The sequence below is a fragment of the Sylvia atricapilla genome, chromosome 2, assembly GCF_009819655.1.
Source record: "Sylvia atricapilla isolate bSylAtr1 chromosome 2, bSylAtr1.pri, whole genome shotgun sequence".
Taxonomy (NCBI): Eukaryota; Metazoa; Chordata; class Aves; order Passeriformes; family Sylviidae; genus Sylvia; species Sylvia atricapilla.
The window spans coordinates 96,845,001-96,865,033 of record NC_089141.1 but is presented as its reverse complement, the minus strand read 5'-3'; the positions used below and the strand labels follow the sequence as shown (position 1 = coordinate 96,865,033).

The window sequence follows — 20,033 nt, the reverse complement described above, 5'->3', positions numbered from 1 at the left end:
ACACCACTGGCCTCACTCCCTTGATCCAGCCTGTCCAGATCCCTCTGCAGAGTATTCCAACCTTCCAGCAGATCAACACTCCCACCCCACTTTGTGTTGTCTGTGAACTTACTGAGGGTGCCCTTGATCCCCTCATCCTCATCTTCAGTGAAGATATTAAACAGGACTGGCTCCACTGGAGAGCTCTGAGGAGCCTCACTAGTGACTGGCCTCCAACTGGATGTCATACCATTTACTACTCTTCTCTGGGCTCGCCCATCCAGCCAGTTTTTAAACCAGTCAAGAGAGCACCTGTCCAACATGTGGACTGCCAGATTTTCCATAAGAATGCCATGGGAGACAATATCAGAGAATTTGCTGAAGTCCAAGTAGCCCACATCCTCAGAGTTTCTCTCATGCGCTAGGTGGGCCACTTAAGTAATTTCAACTGCTTTAGCAACCACATCATATTAACACAAAATTCAGAAAGCCTTTTGACAAGTATTACTCTCCCAGTTTGGCTGTGCACACTGGAGACCAACCTGTGGCTTCAAGCTAAGCAGTAATAATGCTGCAGGCTTTGATCTGTGGGTGTGCTTCCTTTAATTTCTTGCCTGGGATCCCAACTGTTTGCTCAGTTTGTTCCAGACTGGAGCACAGAAGCAACATAAGATGCACAAAGTACAGATGGTCAAGATCCTTGGAGTCAAATATAGAGCAAACCAAAGTGGAAACACAGACCCCATCATTCTCTCCCAGGCAATACCAAGACTAAGTAAACACAACCAATAAAAATAATAGAGCAAAATAAAGTAAACACAACCCATAGCACCTCTTGCAAATAAGGACATGGCAATAAGCTGACCTAACAGACTCCCCCTTCTATCTGAAGAATTTAATAACTAACTATACCTTAGTGGTACCAGTGTTACTTTAAGTTCACATGAGAAGGGCTACACTTTCTTTCAGCTAATTTTATTTCATATTCTCTGGTCTTTATTTGAGTGGCAGAAACCAGATCAATGAAAATACCAAAGTATCTCGTTCCTTAGGAATTAAACAGCAATAGGAATCAAAAAGGTATGACTTCTGAAGACAGTGAAAATTGCTTCAACTTGCACCTTAAAGTGCAGTGGCAGGGCAGCTTAAGACAATACAACTCTGTTGCAACCCTATTCTCAAACCAGTCAGATATTTCAGTGTGACAGTAATGCTGCTCATCACCTGGTATCAGCCATGGTCTGAGCAGGAGGCTAGACAGGCTGACCTTCAGAGGATTCTTCCATGCCAAACTATTCTGCAACTTCATCAGACCATGCAAAGGAATGGCTTAGAGCAAAACTGACATAAAATTTATTGCTTCTTTCATTAGATTGACTTTTTATTAGCTTTTGCCTGTTTATTTCCCTCTATCAACTTCCCTCCAGATCTGACATGCAGCAAGATTTCCACAAGGGAAAGGACAAAAATGTAGAGGTCCAAAAATCAATAAGATCACAGCAGTGGCAAAAATAAGGACCTAAAATTGCTGTGAGGCCAAACCTTTTGTACACCAAATCAGCCAAAACCTTCTGCTCCATTACTACCTCTCTGGAATACTATATTTACACAAAACTATTTTTAATAACTATCATGCTTTCATTGAAATTAACATTACAAAATTTCTCATAATCATATGAGACACAGCATATATAATAGATGCAAATAAAACATTTAGAGCTTTAAAGTGGTTAAATATACCATATTCAAATTATTTCATATTAAAAGTCCAGCTTAATACAGCCTGTAGAGTACAGAAACATGCTGGGAGAACACTAGATGCTTGCCATCCTCCCATACTGAAATGTATTACTTATCTCATAATGCTATTTCAAGTAAAAGGAGCAAGTTAAAAGGGAATGGGTAAAGCTCTGAAACTTTAATTTACCATGGCCTAAACTGAAGAAAAATATTTTAGAGGTTTGCAAAATGACCCTGGTTGTGCCATCTGTACAGAGGAGATAATGAATTGATAGCAACATCTGAAAATATTTTGATAAGAGATTCTTCTCACACTTTTACAAAAGCAATGCCTGGTGATCGAAGCTACCCCTGATTAGGTCATGTCATAAGGGCTTTCAAAGACTTAAAAGAAATGAAATTTGCTTCAGCAGAAAGAATAAACATCTCTTCCCATTCATGCCTTAAAGCATTTGCACTGACACTATATAATTACATTTCATTTCACTAGAAGATTCTCCTGGATTCTCTATTCTTCCCACAATTTCAGAATTACAATATGTCTGCTTGCCGCTGAATGGATGTGTACATATGGCAAAAAGTAAATTATTTAATTAAAAAACAGTTAATGTCATTATGAATAATGTGACTGCCTTGTACAGAACTCATGCATACATTTCATTGTGATAATACCTGGTTTATGCATCTTTAATCAAAATCAAGCAAAGTATTTGAATTGCTTTTTCTCCTTCAGCATGATGCAATTTGTTAATTTGCATGGCAATAAAAAGCCTTAGAGACAATAAAAAATGCTATCTCACTGATCTCTCTTCTGTCTTTATTGGCATAACTGTCAACAATCATCTCACTATATCATTCCTAAAATCCAGGTGTGAATATGAAGGAAAGAAAATTGAATTCTGTTTTTATTTATATAGTCTCATGTAGGATTTGCAAAAACAGTCATTTTGAAAGCTAGAGAGAGCTTCTCTGCCAAATAACAGCCACTGTAAGGATGAATACTATGTACACCTCCAAAAAGGAATTGCTGGCAAGTCACTGGTTCTATTTGGTCTTTGGTCATTCCTCTAAAACCAAGATATATGTAATGGAACTACCCAGTCACTTTGAAGTGGCCACCTGGGCTAACGTTCCGTACCAATAGTGGATGGACTCAGTGCAGCAGGACATGGCTCCAAATGGTTTCCTGATTTCATTCTGTTTCCAAAAGTACAGCTTTTAATACATTCCTGGGGAGTGTCATTTCATGTAAGATGCGTTACTACTCTGGAAGCACATCTGTGCACATGCTACAGCCAGTGCTGCTGCTTTAAAACATTTGATACACTAAGAATATGTGCTATAGGAATATGTACTATAAACCACACAATGTGTGGGTAAATAGCAGTGTTCAACTTGCACCTGAAACTGCTCAGAGATTTCGGTGGGTTGGAAAGTCTGGCATAAAACATCAAAGGCTTCTACAGATCAGTTTCTACAGAGGTGTCATGCTCTTTACCTCTCAGAGCAGACTATTTTTCTCCATGTAGTCTCTGCTATCCACATGCAGAGAAAAATGGAAGAAAGACCAGAGCCCAAAAGAGAATGAAAAACAAGCACCTTGTAAGAGCATGAGAAAAAAAAACAACTAGTCCAAAACCACCACAGGCCTAATATTACCTAAGGCATAACTTGGCACTGCCTGCTATGGTTGTGGGTTTTTTCCCTAGGTGCAGTTTTCTCAATTTAAGAGAAGGATGTGGCACTTACGCACTAAAAGCCATTAAAAAAAAAAAAAAACAGCCAAAACCAAACCACACCCCCCCAAAAAAAAAACAAAAAACAAAACCACACACACACACAAAAAAAAACCATCAACAAAATAATCATTAGCTACAGATGATTAGTAAACATTCCCAAATTCCAAAATTTTAATGAGTACCAAGGCACTGCATTTTGTAAGCCACACCTGTTGACAGCTACACAACTGCAGCATCCCATTATGTGACCAGTCAGAAACAAGAGGAATCAAATGTAGTGCCTGTCCTCAGAATCAGGATATTAATCCTTCAAATGAATCTCATTCACACAGACGAGAGATGCCAACAGTCTGCAGAAAATAAGAATGATATGTGCAGGTATCTTCACTAACTCGAGTAACAGAAACAGTCTCACATCTGCACAGTACTTTGGAGGCTCACCTATACTTCTTGACAAGCCTAATTAACTCAGGCAGAAACCCCATGCTAATACAGTTATATTGTGCCTGACATTCAGCTTCACATTGTCCATCTTTCAGACATCCAAAGCATGAAAAATACTTGTTGAAGCAAGAAAACAACATTTCAAAGTCAGCTTCTGAGCCCTCATTAACCCAGAAAATTTGTTCCAATTTGGACAAGTCTGAAATTGCTTTAAATCTTGAAAGCCTTCAGGTCACCAGGCTGCTACAAATCTTGCTTTGGCTTAAAAAGCAAATGTCTCCTAGGCAGCCAAGGCAGACCCTATTAGTAAAAGGGCTATGGAAGCAAATCATAGTAACAGGGATCTTCAGTCTTATGCTTTACAATTCTTTTTTTGCAGTTGAAGGATCTTGAGATAAATAAAACACTTTTAACAGACAATTAAAAATATGTTTGATCCTTCTACTCTGTGTTAAAAGAATTCTAATTCTCATCCATGACTTTTTCAAGTACCTGCAAATTTCTAAATAGGTTGATAAAGACAAAAATCAAGTAATTTTAAAAACCAAAACTTCACAAGAACAGAATCAAAATTCTAACCTTAAAAACGAAATGTAACCTAAAGCAACAAATGCCAAGCAGCCAATGGTTCTGCTAACCCACTACCATCACCCCTTTTTAGTGAAGAATTCAAAGCCATCTAAGAGTACATTTGCTAGAACAGCAAAATGCATTTTATCCAAGGCACCTCAGTGATTTAAAAAAATAATTATGCACCGTTTACAATGAGAAAAGAAAAGCCAATTATATTTACAATTATATCATACACATTGAGATTTATTTTTAAAACCAGAGCTAAAAACTATGGGAAAGCTAAGAATTAGTTTATTTACTACTATACAGGATCCAAACATACTCCTTCTTATTACCAGTACAATGAATATATTAGACAAACCAAAAGACCTGAGATGGATGCCTTGGAGTGGCTACCTAAAACAGAGGCCGGACAAAATTAAGATAATAAAACCAGGTGTTTATTAAAGGCCTTCAACAGCTACACCTTGGGCAGTAAAAGCCTCTGAGGGGCTTCACCCAAGATGTATGATGGTCAAGAGTTTTTCACACAGTTAAAATTGGTCCATTTACATATTAGGGGTCAATCCTCCAATTAAAGTCTCAGGTAATGAAGTCATTTACTCCAAGCTTGCTCACTTCAGTGCTGTTAAAATCTCTCGGGGCCTGAGACAATAAGGTGTCCTTGAGTTTTAGGCCTAGAGAGGAATTATTTTGTCTGAATAAAATGGGAGAACAGTAGCTGACAAGCTATGGAGTTTTAAAGTTATACACTAAAGCACTATACACTAAATCCTACAGGATCTGAAAAACATAAAAGCTAAATCCTAAGGCATCAACATGGCAGACACAGAGAAGAGTAAGAAGTCTCAGTCAGAACTGACCTTCTGCTTCATTCTTTAAACATGGCATTTTTATTTCTTATTTATCTTTTGTTAATGACCTTACTTGTAATTCTCAAAGAATTACAGGTCCTTATATTATCAACCTTCTCTTGAGCAAATGAAGTAACCAAGTACCAAAGCAAAGTGCAGAGAGACAGTCTGAGCTATCCCTGTGCCATAAATCAAACCAGTGAACATTAACCACGTCGGGCTGAAGCAGGAATTAGGATTCCAAGGCAATAGAGCTGAGAGCAGGGCTGCAGTGCTGTGCCCCACACTGCCCAACTCACACTGCCCACTTACCTGATGAAGTAATCTCTTCCATCTCTGTTTGCCGTCATCTCCCATCCATAAGGTGTCCCCTGGTTCAAGCTCCAGGTTCCAGAAGGGTGAGGCCAGCCTGAAGACTTATTCCTGTGGCTGCAATTTTGGAAAATGGGGAGGGGAAAAGATGGGAGGGAAAAAAAAAAAGTTATTTCTCTCTTGTACTTCATATGATTAACCTGACATCCAAGTACTTTCATAATTGTGAAATACAGAAGCAAAACCCAGGCAAGAGAACAGAGGTTAGCTGATCTATTCACATTTATGGTGTTCTTTCACTCAGTAGAAAGATACACTGTCATTTCTAACAGTCTGAGTTCAAACTTTTGGTTGGTGAATTTGTCATTCTCCATCATTCCCACATACGCAGTGCTAATTTTCAGTAGTTTTTAATAAAAGGAACAGGAAGTATTTTCATTCATCACCATTCCTTATTCAAATGCCAGCTCCCAGCACAGTTTTAGGGGAAAAAAATCTATCAAACCAAACCATCTACTACATCACTGCAGATCACACACTTCTGCTGCAACACCTGGCACGAGAAAGAGCATCAACCTTCTCTCTGTTAGGAAACATTTTTTTTTGTTTCTTGTGCTGGAATGAAGGAAGGCCATGGCACCGCTGCATAACATGCTAAATTGACTGAATATGTGAATCTTCTTGCACTTGATTATGATCCACTAATCTCTCCCACCAAGTAACCTTTAAAAGGCTGCAGCATCTCTGAGCCCACGCACTGTTATATCCCACTGCTCCAGCACTCTCTGCTGGTATTCCCAATCCCAAAGAAGGGCCCAGCAGCACTCCCAAGTGACAGTGTTTCCTCACTAATCTGAAATATTTTGTGAAGTACTTTCTACTGACTCCATAAAAAAAAAAAAAAAAAAAAAAAAAAAAATAAATTCAGCTAACAAGGATCCATCATCGTTTCCCACAGGAATCCCCCACGTTTGCACACATGCTTTTCCCCTCACTTACAGCGACTAAGCTACATATTACTGCACATTCCCACTTTCTCCTGTGGGACTTAAGAGGTTCAGAAGACAACAAACAAGTCTTTCAGCAAAATTAGTCAAGCCATTAATACCTATGTACAACCTGAAAAAGGGAAAGAGTAGGAAGAGGAGGCAGGGCAACCAACAAAGCTAAAGGCCAGCTAAGAGCATGTGACAGGCAAATAGGAATGAGCACCCAACACCAAACACAATCTGAAATTTTGACATGAAAACCAAAACCACACAAAATAAGAGCATGGTTTGAATTAGCTGTCATCCCCCTTCCTGTCTTTTCTCCACCCATCAAATATATTACAGTTTACTTTTATGTGCTAGATTTATTAAAGTTCAGATCGTAGGAAGGAATTCACTACCTCTTGTCACAGATAGAGACATAAAACTTATTTTCTTTAGAGAAACAGGGCACAATGTAACCTGACAAACTCTTCTGAAGGAACAGAATTGGTCTCCACGGACAACTTAACAACTGATTGTAAATTGCTAAATTCAATGAAGTTGTGCATAGTTAACCTTTCCCAAAGGAGGAATGTATCATTAAAAACAAAGTAGCTGCTTCACCCTCCCCCTTCATTTCAAGGATTAATCACAATTGAGAAAAAATATGGTGCTTCAAAATATAATTTACATGTAAAGTAGAACATTACAATGGAATGCTAGGTATCATTTGGTTTATCAATTACATTAACTACTCTGTCTTCAAGGAATAGAAAAACATTTCTGGTAGCATATTCAAACACTGATATTTGCCATGAGCCATGGCTTAATTCTAATACTGAAAATGCTAGAACTCTTAAAAAAATTACAGTTCTTCAAGGCTAATCAAACACATAAATGTCAGATAGGCTACACTACCCCAGATAAATACAACTAATTCATTTCTGATTAAAGAAATTGATTAGAAAACAGTCATACAAGGAACAAATCCAAAATACTTTCAACACTCTCTCATGCAGTTTCTTGTTAAGCTGAGCATAAACATTCCTTTTTCTCCATATGTTTGAGATACAAAGAAAAAGTCCCTTCTTTTAGACAGGAGCCATTTTACAATGTTAGAATGTCAGCTTAACTACATCTACAGACTTCAAATAACACTTCAGAGTATTTGGAATCCTAACCACTGCACTTAACTGAATACAGTAGAACGTAACCTTTTTTTATCAAGACTGTATCAATGGATACCCATCCATTTAACAGTTTTCATTTTAATTAGCTGTGTTTCACAAACCCTTTGCTATAGTTGCACCATCTGTTAAATGGATACAGTGACATTTAAATTCCCAAGCACATCAAACTATCAGGTAATTTGTAGGAGCATAGGACAGTGATGATCAATATCATAACTCTCTGCATTCAAATTAAGGGCTCATCTTTGTATGGGTTATAGCATTAGTGGATTTTAAGGTAAATCTAATTTCCTTGAAAGCTTTCTTTGAGCCACTAAAACATTAATGGTGTCAGAACCATATCATATTTGATGGGTAGTAACTGTCCTACTTAACTATAAATATGTCTACATCTGAGCTACTCCTCCAGATTATCTTATAATCAGTGGGATACAAATTAGCACTGAAGACACTGGATGCACCTACATTAGATGTGTACAAATTCATAGTGGCTCCACAGGGAAAAAAGATATATTTTTTTCTATAGCTATTGTACAATTCAATAAAAGACACTCCGGTCATAACAAAGCATGGTCTTTACACTCAGAGGGGACCAGGATTTCCAGCTGCCTGTACAGTGTGGAAAAAGGAGCAAGTGAACTGCATTTTTTTCTACACCTCCCTTCACTTGTTGAATATAATTCTGCTTGTCTGCAAGAATTCTGTTCTGTGGCCACTACGAAGGGCAAAAGATAGCAAAGAGGAGATAAATGCCAGAAATGATAATCAAGTCAGCCATTTCACTTTGGGGAAAAACAAAGCCATCTTGGTAATCTTGAAGTCAAGATGATGCCTTAGTGGTGAGGGAGATCATCAGGCCCTGAGATCCCATTCTAAGTCCTTCCTCCATGCTGGTGGTCTTGGATAAATCCCTCAGCTCATTGATCACCGTTTGCCATTTCCTTCCTGCACAGGCAAAGGAGGAGCACACCAAAACTGCCTAGATTTATGGAAGACTTGCACATTTACAAAGACCAAAAAAGCAAAGAAAATGCACCTTCTACTTCAGCAAACCTGGCTGCAGGGCAGCAGTGGCACTGCTGTTACCCACTGCCAGCTGTCCATCACCCTCCCTGCTTGCTCACAGCAATGGGACTGCCTGCTGGAGAGCCTTTTGGAGCACAGTTCTTAGCTGTCTAACTTCACTGTGAAAGCTAGGCCAGCATCATGCCAGCAGAGGTCAGAAAACAAGGCAGATTAGCTAAAATATCCCCTCAACCTGCTTTTGACATTCCTGCTGCAGAAATAAAACCCCTGATCTCTCATTATTCACATTGTCTCTCATGATTCACATTAAACAATCATGTGAATCTCTCATGATTCACATTAGGCAATCAGTTCAGTTCATTGTATCACCAAAGTGGTGAGTACTGAAGTGGTCTGAATGGAATAAATGTGTCCTGTGGAGGGACATTCTGATTGATAATGCAATAGCTCTGCCACAGCAAACATCTTCAGGTCAGCCTTTTTTCTGCCATGTGCTTGAGGAATTACCTGAAACATGAGATCATAGGTAAAAGTCTCCTGCACTGTATCAGTGCTCTTTATGTGATATGCAGAACATACTCAGCATAAAAACCATGCTTTGACAATAAAGGCAAATCTGTAGTATTATCCAATCTTTTAAAGATCAAAACTAGAACAGCTTGAATTTTTAAAGCATACTATTAAAGCCCAATGTCCAGAGCAGTTCAGATAGTGTTAATGACAAATGCAGACAGCAACACTATTTCTTCTTTTAAAAGTGGAAAAAACAAATGTTTAAATAGGTTGAAAATTTAAATGAAATAAAAAAAATAGTATCTGCAGAATCCACCGATAAATATGCAATATTGTCCAAAACCTGTTTTTTTAACCAGCAATTGGAGATTCCTCTCAATAGATCTTTCCTACAGAAATCTTGACAGAATTTTTAACTGTGCCACCTCTATAGCTCAGGCCTGTAACTTTTCTTATAAATGTAGCACTTCACTGAACTAGTGGGAATTAAGCTCTCAGGCTGTAATTTTAAAACAGCATAAACTGGCACTGACACAAAAGCAGTATTCCCATTCTCCCAGCATCTCCTGCTTCACATCACAGTTGCTCCTGTGCCAATGAAAGTAAACTGGTTCACCTTAAAATTAGCAGCTTTTTTTTTCCACTCAGATTCAACTCTACTTACTTCACAGACTCACAGATGATCACATGGCAGCAAAAATGAATGGTAGAACAAAACCTGCATTTCTCAGATAGTTCTTAGGCAAAGACAAGACAGAAATCACTCAGTTAAATAGAATATCCCAATTGTATTTAGCATATTTCATGTCTTATGGGGCACAACACTCAGTACACAGTCAGGGCATGTCTTCCAAAATGTTCCCATCAAAGCAGTTCCTCTTGAAAACTCTCCCTCCACACAACTTGCAAAAAAATCCCCTTAGCTTTTTTTTACCTCTGCCTTATTTTCCCCCAGTGTTGATTTTAGTTAATATCTGTTAGCTGACAGACTACCAAAAACTGAAATTATCCACAGCTTCTGACAAAAAATCTTCATAATGGTTTCAAATCTCTGTATGTGGGACCACGTGGAACCCAATGATTTTCCTAAATATAAATAACTTGAAATATTATTATTTTATGCATACTTTCTCTTTAGGTATTAGTAACTTTTTAAACATCTTCCTTGGGTTTCCTTAGTTGGATTAAAATAGTGGAAGGATTATGTTCTGATCTTCTCTTATAGCAATCCCTTGAACAGCTGTAACTGTTGTGGATGGCTGAAGTTACAGAACATTTATTATGGGGATTTACATTATAATGCCGTGTTCACCATTTGGATATTCAATGTCCTGGAATCATTTTGTTCAACATCTTGATGTTTCTCATGGTACTTCCTCATATACAGGAATTATTTTTCCCTGAAAGCACTGTCTGCAGGGGAATCAGTGACTCACACAAGGCCAACCATGTAACAGAAGCAACTCAGCACTGCAAACGGAGTAACGGTGTCGATACACTGGCCTCCTTTACATCGCCATATGGAGAATAAAACTTCTGAATTTCGAGTGTTGCCATGTAGCCTGGCTTCATTTCAACTCTCCATTGGTACAAAAGCCAGTTCTCTGCTTCCCACATGCTAATGTATAAGTCAGTCCCTCTCCCACCCATCATAAAAGAAAGACATCCTGAACAAAAGGCACACAGCACTCCCAGAGTTGTTTGTGAAGGACACACAGCCTCACAGCACAGAGGCAATTCTAGCCACAAGAATCCCAAGGAGGTACCAAGAGGAATACCAGAGATAAAACATTTAGTATTATTAGTTCTGAAAGCAAGAACAGCACACCTGAAGGATCTGCAGGGCATGTCTATCTGCAAATAGAAAACATTATTGTGACACAAGTGGAGTTCAGTAACCGTCTCTCTATGATATTTAATCTTCCATTGCCTTGGGAATGAAACCCTTCTTTGTCAATCCAGTTCTCACTCTCTCCTGTCCCAGAAGACTACTGCAATACTTTTACCTCCATCCTACCACTTTAACTTGAAAAAATGAGAAATGAAAGTTTTAAAGAATCTGTAGAGATACTACCAAAATCCATCATCATACCCTGCTATTGAAACTCTCCTGAGGGGCACATAGACATGATGGACAATAGTTTCTGGATGCAAGATCAAGGACACTGTAAGATTTCTTGTCTTAGCAGAGATGAGTCCTGTAAACCCCCAGAGAAGCACTCCTAAAAGAAACATGGAAGAAGAAAATTAACTGCCCCAGACACCCTCTGTTGCAGTAAAAAAACTTAATTCATACTGGGTCTCTTATTACTAAATCACATAAGTACAGAAGGGAACCCTAATGGCTTCAGATATCCTTCATCTTCCATAACCCACATGCTTTCAAATCATTTGACGGGTTTTAGTCCTCATCTAAATGCATGCAATTTTGAACTTGTGTGTGTCAGTTAAAAGAAATTTGATGAGTACCATCTCACAAATGAGTTTAGACCAAGCACTGAATATAATAATTGCCCAAGACTGTTTTTCTTATTTAATCATAAGAACAAAATGGTAGAAATATATTTTTGCCCTTTGACACCTGTCATTCTCAGTAATTTTGCAACACAGCCATGCTCTGGTCAAAGGTAGAATAGGTCAACAGTAGTTACTGTATTCTTCAGGCTTCTCTGAAATTTTCTCCTCATCATGCATTATCAGAAAAATGCAAATACTATTCAGAAAATAAAGGCATTCACCTTTCTTGTACACTGTGTTAGCTTTTTTTATTTTCCTAGTAAATAAAGCCAGGCTGCCTTGCACCAGTTGTTCAGAAATTGTCTTCAGCTCAAAGTTTTTCTTTCTTCTTTTCTCCCCAAACTCTGGCTGAAGCAAAAAAATTCCAAACTTTTTTTCTCCTGTCCCTACCTTTCACCACAGATCCTCTGAATTATTCACAATTTCACCAAGTACTATTCATTCTTACTCCAAACAGACAATGATGCCAAAGGCTTCACTCGACCTTTAAATCCTTTGGGTGACCAGAGAAAACCTCAAGAAAAAATCAAAAATTCATACTGAACTCCTCCATGGCAATTCACAATTGTAGAAGAGCTACATTTCTAGAAAATCCTGTCAGACTGTTTTTGTCATAGATTTCATTAGCTTCCAACTCCTCAGTGCCTAAAACAGATTTTTTCTAAATGGCAGCCTATGCTTAGAATGAGAACAGAAGACACTCCAATGAATTACGAATTCCTCCTCCAGAAGTCACTGCTCCTGCTGCCACTCATGAGACAATGGTCCATGCTGTGTAGTTGATCTGGATTAAGTTAAGGGATCCCTTTTATCAGGGAGTCCATGGCTAACATGGGGAACACTCTGTGACAGCTCTCCTGCCACACAAGCAGGAGATACAGCAGCAGGTGCCATCACTTCATCAGGGAAAAAAGAGGGCAGTTCCACATGGCCAGAAAAGCATGTTCATGGACTTTGTGAACCTCTCATGGGCTCGAAACACTTCAGCATCAATTCCAGACTCCTGTCTGTATCACAGGCAGGACAGAACGACAAAGAACAAAACCACAGGCTTTTCAAAACGTGCACTGTACCCATTACATGCCTCACTATACAAGCAATTTTTCCTCTCAGTCTGAAACTACAACAGCATGATGTTACCTCCAAACAAGCTTTGTTCTAAGGGTCTCCATGTAGAACATTTTTCACCAAGTACCTTCCAAAATTTCATTTTTGCTTTTCTGTCTCTTCTCTAACTGATGTGTGCAAAGACACAGGTAACCAAACAGCCCAGTGAAGAAGTAGCTATGGAACACGTTTTTTGCCTTCAATTAGACAGAAACCTCCTCAGAATTGAGTGGTGGCTCCTCAAAGAGCCACTGTTGTCCTCAGCAGACCAAAACTACCAAAGGTACAGGCAGGACACTGGGACAAGATATGAAATAAACCCTGTGAGGTAATGCTGGTCTGTTCCAGACACTAACAACCTCCACATGCCTTGGAAAAAGGCCAAGGTGAAGATCTTGTCATTCTGTGAGGCACCTTGCCTGCCCCAGAATGCTTCCTTTCTTGTCTCTGATTCCACAAAAAAGTTACAAACTCTTTGATGTAGCCATTTCTTGCACTGCCATGTTCCATGTAAGCCGAGTTTCTCCTTTTAGGAAAAAATGTCCATGTATTCTGATTCTCTACAGTCATTGCTGTCCAGTTAATGCACTTTCATCATTGTTTGGTTTGTTCTGGGTATTTTGGGGGTTTTTTTGGTTGGTTTGTTTTGCGGGATTTTTTTTTTAAATCTGATACAGGTCACATTTCTCATCTGTCTGTCTCTTCTCCCTTTATGTTTTACATCCATTATTATTAAAGATGTGCCTCCATTTCATAGAAAACAAATCTCCATCACGTTTTCTTTTAGACTGACAGGACTTTTCATTTAAAGCACACTGACCCCGTTAGAGATCCAAGTCCTGAAGGAATTGCTTTCACCTCCAGAATTTTGTATTGCTAAAGCCAGAAATTACCCAAAGCAGCAAGTAATGGCTGGGAGTTGGATGTCTGTGAAAGGCTCTTTGACATTCTGTTCCATAGGATGTTTTAACTTCATGCTGATGAGAGCCAGAAAGTGAAAGTCTCCAAAAGCTGATGTGTGACAGATGTTTTTCTCTGTTTTAATGGGGATCTTGACCTTAGACTTTCTCAGGACTACTCAGTATTGCAGGAGCAAGAAAAGTTCAACAAAACAAACTAATGAAAGTCTATGAACTACATTTGGCTCTTTCTCATTTAGTAAATGGAGCATTGATATTTATTTCTCAATCTATTGAAAAAGATACTTGATTTTTTTTTTCTCTCTCAACCTAGCACATGCTGCAAAATTTTACCGTATGATATGCAGCATACCCCTAGACCAAGGCACCAAATTAGCTTTTCAAAAAATACGATCCCTGACAAAATCACAGCTATTATCAGATGCTGAATTTTATCCCACATATGATTTTTACGGGTTTTTTTCCTTGCTTTAAAGTGTTGTTACTTCTGCTCTCAATGAATATTTGTTCTCTTACCAATTTTGTAGTAATGTGCTGCCTTGACTCACTGCTACATTTCAGGTAGAAGTTCAGGAATTTTGTCACTTCTGCCTTACAAAAAAAATGTCCATAAAGCCTCTGATAGAAATGCAGTCTAGCTCATTGACTCATGTTTTAAACAGAAGTAATAGTACAGCATATAATTTCATACCACCTCTTACACAACTGTCCATTTTATGCCATAAAAATCTGAGGTGTATATAGCTATTAAAATTCAATTATGCACACTGCTTTTGGAAAAGCAAAAGGGAATCTTATTTTTATGCATAGTAAATTTTGAATTTTTTTCCAGTACCTTTATAAGAATACAACCTGCCTGCTGAGAGCCAAATGGACAATCATACACTAGAAAAAGCAGCTCAGGAAAATTTTAAGCACTTCTTGGTAGATTATTTCTGTTTCAGTAAAGATGTCATCCATGTTTCAGGGCCTGTGGTCACCTGGAAGTTCTTCATGGCATACTGCTGCTGGAAGGTCACGTTTTAGTCTGTAGGACAGTGACCTTGCATTAGAAGGATGAAGTGAATTGCAAAAAAGGAAACAAAATTTCTTTTCTAAATGTGGATGGAAGCCTAACTTCCTACTGCTTGGTTTTGGTAGAAGCTCTTTCTATATCTCAACATGAGTTCCATCAGCAAAAAGGTAGAATAAAAGATCTGGCTGGACCTTAATTAAGAGAATAATACTGCAGAGAAAAGAGAAGAGTGAAAACACCCTCATATTTACCAGTTCTTCAGATTTCTACTATGACTAAATCTCCCTCCTTTCAATTTCTTTGGAAATAAAATGAAATGGTCAAGAAATTGAATAAAGGTAACCTATCTTAAATATATTTTGCAAATTAAATTAAACCAATACTATCCTCTAAATTTTAGAGGTGAAACAAAAATATATTTTAAATATTTTCCCTACACAGAAATCCAGCAATAAGAAGCATCATTGCTCTGTGGTTGCAAAAGAAATTCCAAGAGCTAAAGGGTCATCTCCTGACAAAACACATTTGATGACCTTGAAATGAGATGCAGCCACTGACCACTGCCTGAGTTTGATTATTTTTGTAAATAAGATTTTTGAATGGGAAATGCTTCTTATGGAAAGCAGTCTGATAGGTTTAAATCTATTTCAAATACTATATACAAGCATATAACTGTATATGCTTGTATATAGTATTTGAAATACATTTGAAATAGATTTAGTAGAACAAAATACTAGGTATTTTGTTCTACTTTCTAGATTAAAAATACCCCAAAATATTCCACTTGCCTTTAAACCAAAATTCTCAAAACTGAGAATATATGATAAAATAGCCATCCTTCTATTAAAAGGATAACAAGACTATGCATTTTTCTCTACTTCACTCCCAGGCAAAAGTTACAAAGAACTTCAGAAAAGGACCAGATGAAATGTGTGCAGAGCAATCTGTTTACATTCTCAAACCATATGCAGAAAAGCCTGTGTTTCTACTGCTATCATGCCACAAGGCTGGAATTTTTTTCTTTTCTTTGAGTTCCTTTGTATTTTTCCATAGAGAAAATTATGGTTTATATGGCAACATACTGAGAAATAATGTAAGTAAAGGACATTTTGTGCAGCAGTCAGACATTTTTCACCAGTGGTAAGAAGCCTTCATCCAGACAGGAGGTTATTTAAAGCACTCTAAACATAAACACATGAAAATCTGAAGCAGTTTCATTCTTAGGAAATTACCAACACTTGGCACTTACTGTTGCAGAATTATGTCACAAACCAAGGCATGTGTAAAATCTTAACAAATGAGAAAGAATAATTTAGGGGTGGGATGCTAAAACTTTTTCCTTAGCCTTAGTGACTTCATGAAGTGTGAGCCAATAAAGTGGAACCAAAGTCTCATGTTTCAAATTTATTTTAGAACTTACATGCTTAAGGCCCAAGTGCACTACTTTATACCCATCAAGAGAATATGAGGTGGCTTGAAAATCAGCTAATGTAACTTATTGAAGATCTGAACAAAAGCTGTGCAGATGCAATACAAAACTGGAGACAAATGATCTCGGAGCATTTGTCCCTTCAACACATCCCAGGCCAAACCTCAGGGGAGCTTAGAACAAGGTGGGCAAAAACATCCATCCATAAGTGACAGAGCCAGACTCCCATGACAATTATCTAGACATATGCTCAGGAATTATTTTCAAAATCTTTTTTCCTGCATTCTCTAATGGTTAACCTACATGTCTTCCTGAAAGTCCAAGGAAAAGACTGATTTCCACACAAGAAGCTACGAATGTGTGAAGTTGCAAAAGAAGGACAGGAGACAAGGGAAGAAATTTCTTGGTTGCAAATGAAAAAAAAGTAGAAAAACAGAACAAAGGCAAACCTAAAACTTTGACAAGAACCCCCTCTACCCCAGAAAACCACAAGAAGCAGCAGTAACATTAATCTTCTCTGTCAACTTAGAATGACTTTTTTACCCATTATTTAGTTGACAGTACACTGTGAAGTCGTATGACTGCACCATTTCCTTTTGCTTGCCTTTAAGATCAGCAGCAAAGCTTAGAGTTTACCTTGAATGGTGTTTCTAGTGTCAGCTGCCCCAAACGACCATTTCTGCCCCATCTGGCAATTTTCTGTTACACAACAACCAGAAGAAGCTCTTGCTGAGCTCTGAGGCAGCAGTGTTCATGCTCCAATAGCAGGCTAACATGTCACAGAATCACAGGACAACTCCAGTTGGGAGGGACCTCACCAGGCCAGCTCCTCCAATTTCACACTCAAAAAATTTCAGCATAAAAATATAAGAAAGAATAGGAATTACACCATAACCTAAGTTGCCTGGAGCTATATACTTTAACTCTATATGCCTATCCCATTAATCATTAAGCAAAAAGACAGAAAAAGGAAAATTTGCTGATTCTATTCTTTCCTGTCTTTTGGTCTATATCCTGTTCTTTCCCCATCAGTGTCTCCTAAGCCAGTGATTTTCAAACATAAAATCTGGAAACAAAAACTCATAACACAAATAGCATGTTTTTTCTTTTATTTGATTTATGACCTGAAAAGCATTCTGAAGGCAGACATTACTTTTACAAGCAGAAGAGAAAATATAAGTGTGAAATCTTGCTGCACAAAAAGCTCCTGAAATACCAAAGCTCCAGCTCTCTAAATACCTAATATCTTATGATATTAGGCCATCTAGTTACAGGTCTAGGTAAATGGACTTATAAATTTCTCCTAATAACAGGCTCTTAGAAATGAAATGACACATACACACAGAAAAAAAACCCCAAAAACAAAAACCCAAAAACATAACCTAAGTCTCTCCTCCTCCGATTTTCAACAGTCCTTGGTTATATGCCATGGTAGGAGTTTGGGTACATATGCTTGCGTATATCCTGGCAAGCTACAACTGCACTGCTACTGTGACAGCTACTAGAAAGTCCCAAAAAATGTCTCTCAGCTCTCTGCAAGTGATAGCTAAGGAAAATGATACAGACAGAGGCACAGCCAGCTGAGCTAACTTACTTATGTATGCATGTTCCAATCAAGTGGTGCACCTACACACACATTTAGATGGAGTCCAGCTCTTCGATACCATGCATTCTCTAAATTTGCAGTTCTTAGACCTTGCAATTAATTGCATTGCTAAGAGGAATGAAAGTAGGCACAGTATCAATACAGGAAAATCTGAGTGACAGCATACAGAAACACCAGAGTTTAACAGTCAATGCAATTCTGAAATAAATTTCAGTGTTTTCAGTGCAGAAATTGCTATTGCAAAGCTTGGAGCCACCTAGCCACATATGTGGCTTTAATCCATTTAAGGCACTATAATAACAACTATAATAAATAAAACACATTTTTCCACCTACTATTCTATTGTTTCCCAATAACTTCACAACATAGTCCATAAATTGGCGACCCTTATACCAACAGGGAATGAAAGGGGTATGTTCAATTGAACTGGCCCCAACATCAGCACCAGCTGTATCATGTCAGGCTTTCATGAGATAGTCTCAGCACAACAGATATTCTGGAACTAGTGAGCTAGAGGTTTAGAACTTAGTCCATGAGTATATGTGATTTTCACAATAAAATAATGTGTCATCTTCCTGAGTTGCAAGAAAGAAAAAGAAGAGAGAAAGAAGAGAGAAAAAAGAAGAAAAATAGTAATTTGTTTGTTCCCCTTCACTTTAAGAAATATGATGAATACAAAATGAAGGAAGATTTAGAAGAGGAAGCAAAAAAAATTGCTCTTCTCTTGCTGTCCTGTACAATACAGCAAAAGGTGAAGCCCGGACAGAAGAAGGATCAGAAGACATGTGTCAGGCTATAAGAAGCCTCCGGTGCCCATGGGAGGTTGCAGGAGTCCATTTTATCCAGGGAAGATACAAAAACAATATTAAGAATGGACACTGATGGTCAGACCCAAAATGGCTTGAGCCCAGCTTCTTTGTCATGTCCCCTACAGCAGGAAGCAGCAAAATTCAGGGAAGAAGTGACTAGCATTTAAAATTAATCTTTCCTCCAGCTGTGATTATTAAATTACTTAATCTCTTCTTTTACAAAAGCCATTAGATAACAGATCATTCTTGAAATCCATGCATTTTTGTCTTGCACAAACATATCTTACTTGAGACACAGAGTTGCAGACAGAAGCAACTGAGAAAACTCTTACCAAGTTCGGTTTGAGAGTTACACATTAACTTTTACCCTTTTGCACTCCCTCCTCCAGCATTGCAAATTCGCTTAGAAATAGATTCTTTCCTTGACAGGATAAAGTAAACCAAGTCTGCTAGCCTAAAGTCTTGGCTGGTGATAAGATTAATGTGAAGGGACCTAGCATATACTGAGCTCTCTGCTGCTTTAGCCACAGGGAAGCACTACTGGCACAGTAGCAAGCCTCCAGGTTTCCAGTCATCCAGCCACTTGCAGAGCTTCACACCCCAAGAAACAGTCCAGGAGGATGCCAGAGCCTATTTGGAATGAGTACTAAGTGCTGCTGTTTCACTGCCTTTGCTAGCAAGCTTTACCCCAAGCAACAGGTCAGCAGGCTGATTTTATCACACACCACTCCATTATACTTCACAGAGCTATTTTTATTTCCTCAATGTATTAACTCTCCCACTCATTTTCTGAAGCACAGAGCCAGAACTTGACAGCTTACTTTTTGTAAAGACATTCGGAAATGCTACATGTGTTCATAAGGGCCTAGTTATTTATAAAACTGGAGAAAAAAAAAAAAAAAAAAAAAAAAAAAAAAAAAAAAAAAAAAAAAAAAAAAGCCTGGTAACAGGAGTTATTTACTGCGACATTTTCTGTGATTCCACTGAAGCCCACCTGAACCTTTAGATGGTTCAATATCCTTAAAAACCTGACTACAATGATTTACAACAATAAATTTAAGTTCAAAAAAACCCTAGGTTCAGGTTCTATAGGCATGTTACCAAGTTTATGTTAACTTGAGACTGTCTTAAGCATTATTAAAATAAATTAGTATGTCAACAAACACAGTATTGGAGAATTATTTAGTTAATTTTATTTTATAGGTCATACCTTAACACATTTTAATCTTCAACTTATCACCAACACAAACAAAAGAATAAATTTAGATATGCCTAGGTTTTTGACATAA

At 38.0% G+C, this 20,033-nt stretch overlaps 1 protein-coding gene across 1 annotated transcript in view; it reads right to left on the bottom strand.

Annotated features, from left to right (window-relative positions):
• The window catches only part of LOC136358061 (FERM and PDZ domain-containing protein 4-like), a 248,106-nt gene that overhangs the window by 55,377 nt on the left and 172,696 nt on the right, over positions 1-20,033 (bottom strand). The window contains exon 2 of the mRNA XM_066313886.1: positions 5,642-5,758. Within this exon, the coding sequence (XP_066169983.1) occupies positions 5,642-5,758 (117 nt within the window). The remainder of the gene's footprint in view (positions 1-5,641; positions 5,759-20,033) is intronic.